The sequence below is a fragment of the Pleurodeles waltl genome, chromosome 12, assembly GCF_031143425.1.
Source record: "Pleurodeles waltl isolate 20211129_DDA chromosome 12, aPleWal1.hap1.20221129, whole genome shotgun sequence".
In the NCBI taxonomy this organism is placed as follows: Eukaryota; Metazoa; Chordata; class Amphibia; order Caudata; family Salamandridae; genus Pleurodeles; species Pleurodeles waltl.
The window spans coordinates 242,098,267-242,112,237 of NC_090451.1; the positions used below are offsets into that span (position 1 = coordinate 242,098,267).

At 44.4% G+C, this 13,971-nt stretch overlaps 1 protein-coding gene across 1 annotated transcript in view; it reads left to right on the forward strand.

Moving 5' to 3' along the window:
• PHLPP2 (PH domain and leucine rich repeat protein phosphatase 2) overlaps positions 1-13,971 on the forward strand; it is a 624,424-nt gene that overhangs the window by 207,433 nt on the left and 403,020 nt on the right. Inside the window, exon 5 of the mRNA XM_069217328.1 lies at positions 5,507-5,632. Within this exon, the coding sequence (XP_069073429.1) occupies positions 5,507-5,632 (126 nt within the window). The remainder of the gene's footprint in view (positions 1-5,506; positions 5,633-13,971) is intronic.

A 13,971-nucleotide genomic window follows, 5' to 3' on the forward strand; every position in this document is an offset into this window, starting at 1 on the left:
TCGAGCCTTTGTGGGGATGGCTTGTTTGGTGGCCAAGAGGGACATTGCATCAACTTGGAAGACAGAGACAGCTCCAGCGCTGTCGAAGTGGTGCCGAGGGGTTGACTGGTGCGCCAACCAGGAGAAACTTGTCTATGAAGCGATGGGCTGCCCCGCTAAGCACAGAAGGGTATGGGGAAAATGGATGGGGCTCGGGGGGGGGGGATGGAGCCACAGGTGGGTCTTCGACGTAGGAGGTCGGGTACCTCGCTCTTGAGCACCATGGCGGTTATGGACCAAATGATTCTGTTACATGCTTTCCACCTGTGCAGTGCTCAGTCCATTGAGCGCAATTGTGACCTGTTGGGTTCTATGTTGTTGAATAAAACTAATAAAGCTGTTTTTATAAAGAAAAAGAAAAAACTAAGCAGAAAAGACATAAGCATGCAGCTAATAAATGTGTTATGGACAGATTTGACAACCTTCTTGGTGAATGCGAAGACATTTTAACCTCTTCCCCGGATAATAGCCCCAATGTAACTGGGGGCGAGTGCTCCCCAGTCAGTAAGGGGGTGGGTCAGAAGAAAATTGCTGACATATTCATAAAACGCAGCCAACAGGTCACAGCAACTACAGGGCAGGGGGAGGTTAGGAATGTCATCACCCACGCCCCCTCATTATCAGCAAATGAGCCACCACTAGATCCTAGTGACTCTATTCAGTGTAGCAACCCGCTTTAGCCCTTTAATAAATATCTCAGACCCACATGACGACCCCGACCCAGGCATCAGGGTGGGTTGGTCAGCAGACGTAAATGTGTATTCAGCCCAGACAAATGCACAGCACATCTTATGCAACAAGATTTAAAGAGGGAGGTGGCAGAACTCAAGTCTATGGTTAATTCCTTAACTGCAATAGTCAAGCAGCTAATTCTTTCAGACGCCACGGCTATCAAGAATCATATCCGTAGCCCAATGTCAAATCCATTAGGTTCTTCGATGAAGTTGCCCAAATCACCATCAACCAGTTGTGCTGGCCAACCTTTAGCTGATGCTAGGATCAAGAATTCCTATCAGCCTCCCCCACACAACAGCTTAGGCGCAGGAAAGGTATCTGATGCCTGCTACCAATTTCCCAAATTCATGAGTGAAATTGTCCCTAAATGCACTGCTCAGCCCGCCATTGACCAGTTTCAATCTAAAAACACTGTTCTAATGGTCAGCGTTCCCAAGCTACACCCACTGGCACAAAGGAAAGGGGGAGATTCTGTTAGAAATACGGCAATTCATTGGATTTGCAACGTACAAGGCTGCTACTCTGTAATACGTGAGGATATAATTGATGCAGTCAGAAGGCCTGATCCAGGCACACACCTTGACATGCTAAAATTGACATTTAGGGACAGGAGCATAGTGGATAACCTGGTGGCCCTAGATGCAAGGACAAGTGCTCCAGGGCAATCCTGTGTCCATTTCAAATACCCTAGGCCACCTGTGCAGTATTGGGTTCGCCCCACTCATTGTCCAGCAGGTAATCTATCTGCTCTCAGTGAGAATGATTGACTTGTAGTACCATACGAACCACATGTTGAACCACCCTCCGATGAACATAAAACAACTGTCCCTGGTCTGGCTGTAGTTCCCAACATTGTCATCACAAGCACCCACGTTCCTCCTCCTAACAGATTCCACCAGACCGCCCATGACCCATTTCACAGCCGTGATAACATTTTACTCTCCCTTTCCCAGGAACATCACTTACCAATCCAAGAACAGACAGCTCCCCTAGATGGATACCACCATTTCAACCCAGGACTTGCTGGGCAATAGTGATAACGATCCCTCCCCCCCTAAACCAATTCCACCTGCCAAACCAACCTCCGGTAGCTCAACCGTCAGTGGACAGGGCGGTCCTTCTAATCACTGTGGTACGACTTGTCTTGTGGAATGTGGCAGGTTTGAGATCTATCCTCCCCCTCCCGTCCTTTACCTCCTTTATTGAGGAACATGACATATGTCTTTTCCAGGAGACATGGTTGACCGATCTGCACTTTGAACTAGCTACTTATATTTTGATATCCCTGCTTTGCCCAGTATTAGGGACAGGCCTTCCGGAGGTTTAACCATTTGGACTAGAACCTCACTAAACTGCGACATATCCCAGCTATCTATTGATTCCCCCAACCTGTTAGGTCTTCGCCTATCATTCGGGACAGACACAGTTGTGATCATTTTTAACATCTACACTATAGGGTTTGGGTGGGGGTGGGCTTCGGGTCTCCAAAACCCTCTGTGCACTGGAGGCATTTTTGCAAAACTGTCCCCGGCATCATAAAATCATTGTTGCAGGTGACTTCAATGTCACATTTGAACCTCTTGACTGGGATGATCTCTGGTCCACCCACGAGGAGGATCGGGCATGGTCTGTCCCTGCCCTGGATATCGCGCCCATTAAAAGGTGGACGCAGGTTGCTGCCCAAGTAAAATCATTGACCATGGAATTTGGACTCAGAGCGCTTAACATCAGGACCAAATCAGACGCAAAGGGTTGTCACACATTAAACAAAGTCAACCATACCAGTAGAATTGATTATTGTCTAGTCGACATAAGACTATGACCCCTAGTCTTCGACATGATGGTTATTGAGAGATCTTAAAGCGACCATTACCCTCTTTCAGTCCATATGTCACCTTTGTGTAACCATTTGTCCCTGATTACCACCTCAGTAATAGCACCAGAGGGAATTAGTCTGGTTAATGACAAACGTCACCTAAAGTGGAATAAGGTTCTGGCTCGACCCACGCTCATCAATGCTGCTAATAACACCTTTAGGACCACATTGATGGATTTAGAGGCGGGTCCCGCAATCCTCAACGAGGAAATAAGCTTAACTCACACCTTATGCTTCAAGAGTATTGCGGCCCACTTCTCAGTAGATATAACTCTTGATGGCAAGAGGCCTAAGAGTAGGCATTGCTGGTTTAACAAAGAATGCCGGTCCTCAAACAGGCATCTAATACAAGCTATTAAATCTAATGATGTAAACGCCATTTGCTCAGCTAGAAAGTCTTACAACTCAGCTGTCTGCAAAGCAAAGCGTGAGCAAGATGACAAGTGGTGGGCAGCACTTAATGACGCTGCACAAAAGAGGAACTGTAGTGAGTTCTGGTTCCTGGTAGCGTGCGGCCCAGGAATCAGCAAATTGAACATTACAACTAATATTGCTCCAAAGGACTGGGTAGACCGTTTTAGTGGGTTGTACTCTTATGGCCATAATAGTAAAACTTCTGAACATAAGGACCCTTGCTCAAATATTACTCTAACACCCACCCCTCCAGGGCTGCAACAGTTCTCCCAAGTGGGCAGAGCATATTTCTTAGGTACTCTAAAGCGTGGTAGGGCACCTGGCTCAGGTGGTGTTCCAGCAGACCTATTCTTAACCGACATTGCAATCTGGTTAAGATATATCACCATCTTAGCGAAAGCAATAGCATCTGGGGCGCCAATCTCTGAGTCCTGGAAGGGGCCATTGTTGTCCCAATTTTTAAAGAGGGTGACAGAGCTCTCCACTGTAATTATAGGCCAATTAGATTAATAGATTGCGTGCAAAAAGTGTTCTGTCACTGCCTCTCTGGCAAGATTCAAGACGTGATGACTGAACACAACATCCTTAGCCCCCTCCAGGCAGGTTTTCATGAAAAAATATCTACCATTGAGCGAGCCCTTAGGTTTTTGCTTTTATACTGGAAAACAGTTTTTATTGGCAAAGGGAAACTGTATGTTGCTTTTGTGGATTTGAAATACGCATTCGACCTAGTACCCCGTAACAAGCTGTGGGAAGTTCTTTCCCTAATGGGTATGCTCGAACATATTCTTGTACTATTAATTCGGCTCCATGAGGATAATTATACATGTGTGAGGTGGAATGACAAGGGGCAGCTAACTGACAGAATCCAGGTGTCAAGGGGTGTAAGGCAAGGGTGTGTCCTTGCCCCCGCCCTGTTCTCCTTGTACTTTAATGATATCGTCCCCTCTCTCCTCAGAGTGGAGGCTGACGCGCCATCGTTAGGCACACAGAAAATTACAGTCTTGCTCTTTGCAGACGATACACTCCTGATATCCAAGACCCAAAGTGGATTACGGAAACTCCTCATGTGCTTTGAGAAATTTTGTTCTACGCGGGGACTTGAAATCAATGCTTCTAAAACAAAACCGATGACGCCCAATCCCCACAGATCCTTTAGAGTGAAGTTTATTCTTGAGTGTACCTCATTTGAAAAGGTGGGCACATTTAGTTACCTGGACATAATGTTAACTGGAAAAATGTCTTGGAAATCACATACTGCAAATCAAGCACTAAAACTAAAGCAAACAGGGGTTTTAGTAAAGGATTTTTACCTCTCGCATACCATACCAATATGCCCTGCAATCTAGATATATGAAGCCAATACTGTGAGTTCAGCCCTATACGGGGCTTAACTGTGGAGCTATGCCAAAGCCCAAGAAATAAAAATTTCTGAAAATAATTTCCTAAGAAGTCTCGTGTCCCTCCCGCCAAATACTCCACTGTTCCCCCTTTTTAAGGACCTAGGCATTAACCGTATTGGCCACAAAGCCCACCTACATCACCTTATTTGGCGGCGTCTTTTGACTAGGCCAGAGCTTGCCTCCTTTACTGTAGCCCTGCATGTCATTTTCGAAGCCGACTATTCTTATAGTATCCCCTGGCTCAGACACATCAAGGGACTACTTTATTTGCTTGGGCTTAGAGGACTCTGGGATTCTCCAACTACTACCTCATTTCCTTCAAAAAGCGACCTCAAAAGAATTGTATTGGCATATGGTAGACTCTGAAGATCTGGGGGTTGCACTTCACTCTACACTGTCATGTGATTTTGCCAACCTAAAAGAGACGTGCAAGTATGAGGCTTTCTGGGACATAATCACGGTGCCAAGAGAAAGAAAGTTGTACTTCCAGTTCCGCATTGGCACCTTGCCACTGAGATTACTTACCAGTCGCTGTTCGCATGAAGAAACAACCCTCTGCCCAGCCTGCAAAGCACCCATTGAAAACCTCCCTCAAGTCTTATTTGTCTGCCTTGCATACGTTGCCTCTCATAGGAAATGGCTGGCCCGACTTGTAGACTGCTGGGAGTTCGCAGGTCCGACATAGCCCTCTGAATTCTCAGATCAGACACTCGCCCGATGTTGGTGATTGCTGTTGCCAAGTTCCTTGGGGCAAGTTGGATTGTCAGAGGAAATTTTTATCTGTTTAATGGTTTTAGCAAGAATGTATCATTTCACTCTGGGTGTGCATTTAATTTCATTATTTTATCTAGTCATATGTATTTTACATATTTTATATAACCTTGTGTATTTATTTATTGCTGCTATGTGCTTCTTTGGCTCTTGTAGCTGAAATAAGGTTCTCTTGACTGACTGACTACTTGGTTAAAAAAGAAATTGATTTAAAGGGAGGTTGTGATGTACAGCATAGGAAGATAACGCAGGTATTTATTCTCAATAGGTCGAGGAGGTAAAGCGCCGGCAACACTGTCTTGCTTTGAGTTCAGCTGGAGCACAAGCTCAGACCTATCATGTTTGCTTTGAATACTTTGCAGATTACCAGAGATGGAACCGACAAGCATCTAAGGTGAGCAAACGTTGTCATTCCTATTATGGACTTCACAGTTACTCGTATCTTTGTAAAATAAATGCTATGTGCTTTGCAAAATCTATAGCGACCTACTTAGAGAAAAAGTTGAAGAAGAAAAGCAAATTGCATCTTCACAGTGTTTTAATAGCCTCTGCCTCTGTGCTAAATACTGAAGTATAACACTGAAAGGATTTTTGCAAACTGCATTTGCTTTACCGGAGAGCTACCAGAGTTTGAGTCTGGCTGGGCATTATTTATGAAAAAAAATCACCTTCAGTGTTATGCTGGAGAGTTTGATGTGTAGGATTGTGATTGAGCTAGATCTATAGAAGCAGAAAGGTTTCCTTTCTGTCTTTGAGTTAACTCATACAAATTCACTGTGAATGTACTAAATGTCTTACTGGATTTTACTGTTCACTGACTTGGAAAGTGCGATAGTGTTGAGTGTGTCTGTACAAAAAGTGTGCCGACACCCCCCCAACTCAGTTCTCCTACTACCTATTGTAAGGTTGTATGATACAACCATGCATGCCAGAACCACGCATGCCTTAACAAAGCGGTCGGAACCACAACGCATCTTTACCACAAATCTTGTTGTAAAAGCATGCTTAGTAAAGGAATATGTGTTAACGGCACGCATGGTTGTGTTATGCCCTACCTACTTCGCCACATCCTCTCCCAATTCTTCCTGCTCCGCCCATTTGCAGTTCGAGACCGCTCTCTGCCTTAACCAGGCATATGCATGGTTCAGATTTATGCTTGGTTAAAGCAGACATGCAGGCAGTCGTTGTTAAGGCAAGCATTGTTCCACTTGCGTACTAAACGTACCCATGGCTTAGCCCGCGTTGTTTAGGCCGTTCCCCCCCCCACCCATTGTATTCTGTTGCTAAATAAGCATCTAAAAGGGTTGTGAGCTTCAGAGTCACAGTTGGAGACACTTTTGTTACCCAACCATGCTTTGTTTGTTATGCTAAGTTTGTTGTCACTTCATTTTCTTCCTTGTTTTCTTAAAAAAGAAAGAAGAATAGAAAAGGGAAGGTGAAAGGGAGAAGTGGATGAAACATTGGGATTGGTACAGGGGTCATTTGGTCTCATTATTTCAGCCTGAACTATTGTGGTGAATTTGGTACTGGAGATGGAATGGAGAGTATCCTAAGACAGGAGTCCAGCTGGTCTACACCTGTGCAGTTTATCCCAGACATATTGGGATCTACTCTTTTGGGGCCATCTGCTTCAGTGTCAATCTTCACCAAATATTTACCAGGTGCCAAGTTTGTAGGCCTTAGCATTTATCAGTGCATGGGTAATGCTGCTCTAGGATTAATTTTGTTATTTAATGTCCATACAGTGATCATAATGTATTTTGCACCAATTATGGCATCTTAGAAAACAAAGCTGCATCAGCCAAATCATGGGGTGTAGGCAAAACGTTTTGCAGAAGTCTTAAGTCAGAACATCTTTTCTGATCAATCCCTGCAAATTCTTTATTACTTTTACATCATATGCTTTATGGGTTACATGTCTACTAATGTCAGGACTAGAAACGGCTTCAGCACACTAATAAAGTGCATGTATGTGACATGCTCTGCCCTCTCTCACCATTCTTTTATGGGGCCTCTTTTTCACCTATGCTGGACACCCTTATGTTAGCATTAGGCCTGCAGCCTGTGCCTTTTAGACTTGGATCATTTTTATTTGTGGTGATATTTTTAGCAGAGCCTGCTTTTAGCCAGTTGTTTTATATTTTAATCAGCTGCCTCTTTCTAAGAAGGTAGAGTTCATGCTGCAAATTTAATAAGCCATTATACAATGTGCGCTCTGTTCACTGTTCAAGACTGTCATGTACCGTACATAATATGCTACCTTGTATTGCCAGTCCAGGAGCTAGTCCTAGCCACAAAGACACACCAGTATGTCAGGTCTGTTCCACAAACTCTGCACAAGTTACTATATTAACAACACCTAGGCATAAGGAGGGTAAAGGGCATTCCAGTCATGACTATCCTGGGACACGTAACATACAACATACAGCTCTGTTGATCCTAGCTCTGACTCCTCAGCTTCCCCAACGTATTGCCATCCAGACAACACACAGACCCTGCTATCTTATTCAGGTATGGGGTCGGGGTTACTCCCTTAGATCAGACAGGCAGAAGGGTTACAACCACTACTCAGATCTAGACATAGGGTCCAGACAGGAATCCCTAGGCTTTCAAGAATCATACACAGTAGTGGGGTTGTATATCTTCTTTATACTGGTTTTAATGATGATTACAGTACAATGATTCATCTGCCTTATTATCGCAGCCCATGCTTTTTATACTAGGATGCAATTGCTTCAATAAATGCATTGAAATCCATTTTGCTTCTCGTATCCTGTCTTGGCATGTGTGAGTCACTGAGTGAAAGGGATATGATCGGTTTCCACTACTTCCCTGAGGAGTCAGAGTGTGAAGTTTAGGTTGCCACAAATCACCTATCCCCCTCCAGGGCTGGGTGAGGCACTGCAGGCTAGCAAGGCGTCAGGCTGATATCTTCCAGGTGGTGTGAGGTTGACTCAGTCTCCCACTCTCTGTGGTTCTGCAGCCCTAAACACACAGTCTTATTACCATAATAGGAACCACATGACAATTCATGCACTAATATACACCCTTTCCCCCCCTTTTTTATGCATACAACATGGATTTTCTCAGTACCCAATTCTTTTGCTCTCTACAAACTTGTTAGAAGGAGCTTCTGCCTTAATGTGCCCCTGGTTCTTTTTCACTCTTTTTTGCTGTTTTTCCATCCATCTAATCCATCTTTCAGCTTGGGCAGGATTAAGCCCCAACACTATGGCTTTAAGTCATAAGGACCTTGTCACAAATGTATCACAATTGGCCTGCATCCTCTCCCTTTATTTGGTGGCAAGCATTCAGTGTATATGCATGTTTTTGTGTGTAACATAAGGACACAATATTTAAGGAATCGCATGCAGAGCGAGGGTGTATCAGTCCTGCAAAAGACATTTATTTTTTTTGTTAGGAAAAAGAGTGTGGAGGATGGTCTTGACCACTGATTGTGGGCCTTGACAAGGCCAGTTCCACTCACCTGTGCTACTGGCAGGGGTACATGTAGAGCCGGATGAGCAAGTCCCAACAAGCCTGACCACCCTTGTGTTGGTGAGGTAGTAATGCCTCCTACGTGTGACCTCCCCCTCCATCCCCTCAACCCCCAGTAACTCCCTCTCTCCTCAGTTCTAGATGGTGGTCACTGGCCCAACTCAAGTTGTCTGAGTAACTTCTGGAAAGCTTGTAATATAGCCGGTAATAATTTGTTTTTTCTCTTGATTACCAAAGATTTGTTTCAGCCTTATTCAGTTATTATAGCCCAGAGAAGGGTTGACAAGCACACATGAGTCCATTGACCAAAGCCCTCTATTCTGGGGCTCTGCTGTGCAATCGGGGCAAGCCCAGTTATTTAACTACTAGGAGGAGCGTTTCAAGCTGCCAGTGCAGCTGTCAGTGAATGCATAATTTTGGCACAAGTTGTAGTGCAGGTTGCATGCCTTTTCCAGTGTTCATACATAATCTGTCTTCCCCTCCCTCCTGAAACACAAGAGACACAGAAAGAAGCAGAGGAACGAAGAGGCACTCTCCTATCTATGGGTAATTCACAGTACCCAACCACTGCAGTCCTGTTGGGAGATCTCTATGACACCTGCAATTTACTGTACGTAGGAGTGCATGATCCTTCCTCTATCCCTTCTAGTCTAGATTTTGGAGGCACTATTCTCTTCAGGCAAAGGATTGAAAGGAGTCGCTAAGTAGTGGTGGTTGCTGTTCTCAGGATTTCTTTCCTCTTGATTCCTACTGGTTGTCCCTCGCCCCCTCAATGAAAAGGCTCTGTTGTGGACAGTTTGAACGTATTTGATCCCTCTGAATAAGAGTTGTTAAACGAGGCAATAACAAAATCATTCCAGCTCCTCTTGAGCCTGTATGAAGACATTTCCACAATGCTGTCTTCAGTGCACACTTTCTACTCTTTCTTGTCATGAGTGCAAAGTAGAAAGCTAGACAGTTTATCTTAACAAAGAGCCACCAGTGCCTGGGCAGCTACATCGTATTCTGGTGCATCTTCTTCCATCCCTATTATAGCTTCCAGCTCTAAAATCATCCCAGGCCCCAGTTTCCCCTGTCCTAACCTGAACCCCTGATACCGATTCAGCTGCCAGACCCTATCCAAACACAAGAACTCCTGCTGAATCATTGCTAGCATCAATCTATTGACCAGGTCTCCTCCTTGAAAGAGGTCATGATTTGCAGGATCTGTATACTGACCCAAAATCTAGGCCAGAATATTATACCACAGCTCGCTTAGCCCTACATTCAACTGTGCACTACCATGGGCAAGGTTTTGGAAGTGCAGTCTATTGAAGCCCAGTGTCTCTGACGAAGATTGGTGACTTTTAGGCTTTAGTGGCAGCAACAGCTCCCCCACTGAGGCCCATCTGGATATTGAGCACCGGGTTTTCGTGGCAAGTTGTAGATTCCTTACCTTAGAATAGATACCTAAGCAATGCCATCGTCGGAGGTGGGTCTGCGAACTAAGATCATACTAGGAAGTCCCGCAGGACCTAATTACCAAAATAGCTGTCACTGCCGACCTGACTGAACAGGCAGTAGTATTTAGTGCACGTGTCCCGGAACGACCACGTTGCTGCCTGGCAGATGCCCGGGACTGGAACTTTGCAGTCCAAAGCAGTGATTGCAGCTGTTGCTCTGGCTGAGTGAGCACGCAAACCATCAGTGGGTTGCTTCTTGGCCAAAGCATTGCACATTTTGATGCAGAGAACAACCCAAGTGGTGATGATTCTCTTCTGCACCACCTGTCCTTTCTTCACACCCACATAACCTACAAAGAGTTCATTATCCACCAGGAAGTCTTTAGCACGATTGAGGTATGTAACTTGTTCATCTTTTCTCCAGAGGTCTCACCTCAGTCCTACACAAAGTCTGACCTTTATCAGGCTGGAGTTTTGGGTGATAGTTCTGGGATGTCTAATTCAAGCTCAGAATCAGGTCTTGCAGGTCATGCTTGTCTTCGGCATTATGGCCTCATGCATCATCTTAGTGCCTCACACTTGGGAGCAGATGAGAGCCCTCCAGTTGTGTTTCAGGATGCAGTGGGTTCAACATCAAAGAAGTCTCTCGGTTTCAAAGCACATTTTAGAATTGGTGCATCCGGTCTGCACTAGTAGATGTCTTTTTTAAAATCAAGTTCTGAAATGCCTTTACTAACAAGGATCCTTCGCAGGGCATTTGTGCTAATTCCAACAGGGCCTTGGGTGCTTTTATGGCCCGTCCAGATGCATCCTGGCTGCTAATGTCAGGTACATGGTCCTCCTTGCATACATTTCGAAGCACTACTGCTTCAGGCATACAACAGTGTAATGCTGTATGTATTTGTAAAGCGCAGACTCACCTGTGTGGGTGTCCTGGCACTGAGCAGGTGTGTGTGCCTAGTCTAGGAAGGGGGTTGTTAAAAAAGCCAGGTCTTCAGCTTCTTGCAGAACTCAGGAATAGAATTGAAGAGGAGGTTCTGATGAATTTTCAGATGTTGTTACACGCGTTAGAAGTGATGTATAAGGCCTGGCTTCCATATTTGTTTCTGAATATTCTTGGGTTGTGTGCAAGTAGGAGACAGGCAGAGTGAAGGTGTCTGGTGGGTAGGTGGAAGGTGATGCGGGTAGAGCCTTAAATGTGTGAATGAGTTTAAACTGCACACGTGTATTGGAAGCCAGTAAAGTTCCCAGAGGTGTGGTGTGATATGTATTCGGCACTTTAAGTGTACACCAATTTAATCTATAACTGGATCAATACTATGTGCCAGTAAAAATGTATTTAAAAAACTACCGCAGTACTCAGTTCCACCTCCCAGATAGGTAAGGTTTGGGATTCATTCTTCAGGTGAGGGATCCGCAGGAAAATTTATCTATCAGAAGTAAAGTTAAGCATCTTTGTTAACGCTACTTCAGATGGCTACATAATTATCCAGCAGATTCCGCCCTGCCCTCCCTCGTCCCTAATGAGCTAATGCTGCAGTTTGATTAATAAGTTCTCAAGGTATGCATACTTATTTTGTACTGCTTTGTGTCATTCCCTCTGGATGAAATTCCAGTAATTTACATTGGCCTACTATATTGAGGTGACATCACATCTAATAGCAAAGTTCCAGCTAGAGCCACAGGGCACCACCCCGTGATGCTGTAGAGTCATTGTTAATGAAAACATTTCTAGGCCAGTCTAAAGGAGTATTCATAAGGTGAGGAATCCTCTGGAAGATTATATATCCACCAGATATGTTGTTACTGAAGGTAAAAAAATGTTCTCCTTCAGCTAGCTGGGCAAGGATGCTGGAAAGCAAAAATTGCTGTTGTCCTAGGGAATAGTTGATACTGCTAGTAGGACAGTGAACTTTGGCATGTCCATCCTCTGGAAGTGGTGCAGTAACTGTTCTGACATTAAGTCTTGTTGTGAATCCTACTTTGTTTTAATGGGATAACAGGAGTTAGCTTAGCCTTTGGCTTGCAGACTCGTGCCCCCATCACCTAGTGACTTTTAACCTACTTAGCTTGCTCTGTCTTAGCACATTTAATTATTTATATCTTCTAAGATGGCTGCCTTGTTTAGAGTTAGGCCACTTGTTATGAGTTACATTATCAGTATCACCGCGCTAAGGCATCAAGATCAAGCACCATAGACAAACAGTAGGTGTTCACACTTAGGGATTTTCCCTCTCTATACTTTCGAGGGATTGTTTATATTAATTGGCGTCCCAAGCATGTCTGTTCTCTATTGTTTGGGAACACACCTACATCAGGGGTCCTTGAAGATCTGTATAAATATATCGCACTTTAGACAGATAATCAGAGGGATTCCGACCAGAGGGCATCACCACCATCGCTGATATCGATGCTGAAGTCGTCTTGACACTGACCCATTCTTTGTGTCCCTGTGGAGTCTGAGATAGAGACCTCATTCCAAGGTAACGAGGGTTGGGGGCTCCTTCCATGGACATGGCATTGGCAGATTAGGTTTAACAAACCCAGCTCTCCTTTAGGTAGGAGGTTAGGCCTTTCACATTAGGGTATTAGGGCATATTACATCTCGTTTGTCTTTTCTATGCATTGCAAGATGGTGGGGGTCTTTGTAATAATGACTCTCATCTTCTCAATTCTGTTTCTTGCATTATTCATTATCCTAATCATAGCAGCCCATGCAACATATCAGAAATTGCAGTTATGTTGAATAAAAACTATTGAAACTTTACTGTATCTTTGTCATTGCCTGTGTTTGTATGAGACATGATATATCTGTGAGAAAGGGGTAATCTCTGTTTAACCACGACACTCCCTGAGATGTCTTACTCTCGAGTCTATGCGTAAAGGCTGCCACAAATCACCTTTGGCTATTGTGTTTCTGGTGAGGTGCTGCTAGTGAGCCGGAAAGGTTGGGACAACAGTTGCGACTTGTTGTAGGAAAGACGTAGTGGACTACAATTAAAAGTACTGTCATCCTTTAACCAGCATACTTGCCTAGAGCAAGAGTCCAAACTACGACATGGCACCACCAACGATGGTGTTTAGGCACTAATTTACGGATAACCCCGACTATCACTGTCTCACAGACAACAGGTAACCTAAGTACCGTTATACGGAGACGTCCGTGGTCTTTGGGAAAATCCTCCTCAGCTAGGTTGTTCAAGCTCGAACTCATAAAAGGACTTTATTCCCCATTTTTGGTGTTCCGTTTTTCTAAACAAATATGGCTAACGCCATTGACATTCCTGAAAATGCTAGACAAGGACTAACACAACATTTATTAATGCATGGCATTACAGACGAGGGCGGGGATGTTACTCTTATAATAGAAGCTAATGAAGCATACCAAACAGAAACATTTTACTGTTGGGTCACCTTTCCTGAGGTTGACCAAAGAACACATACATTCCACACATATGAAATTGTGAACGTACCTCAGCGGCACCGAGCATACCAGTATCATGAAATATTGCTTACATACCAAGAGCACCACAACTGGTTTGAAGGCTCCCTACCACATGTATTACAAAGAGTGAGGTTAGGTCCCTTAAGTAATGACGGACCTACATGGCCTATGTTTGCCACATACACACCTCACCCCGGCATACACAATATGCCACTAGCAGATCTGCGAGATTTATAGAATTAGTGACATTATATAGACGATTAGTACAGTTCATAATGCGAACATTAAACACAACATCAGTGCGTCCAGCACCGCCAGCACCTGGTGGTTATCAATTGGCTACTGGGA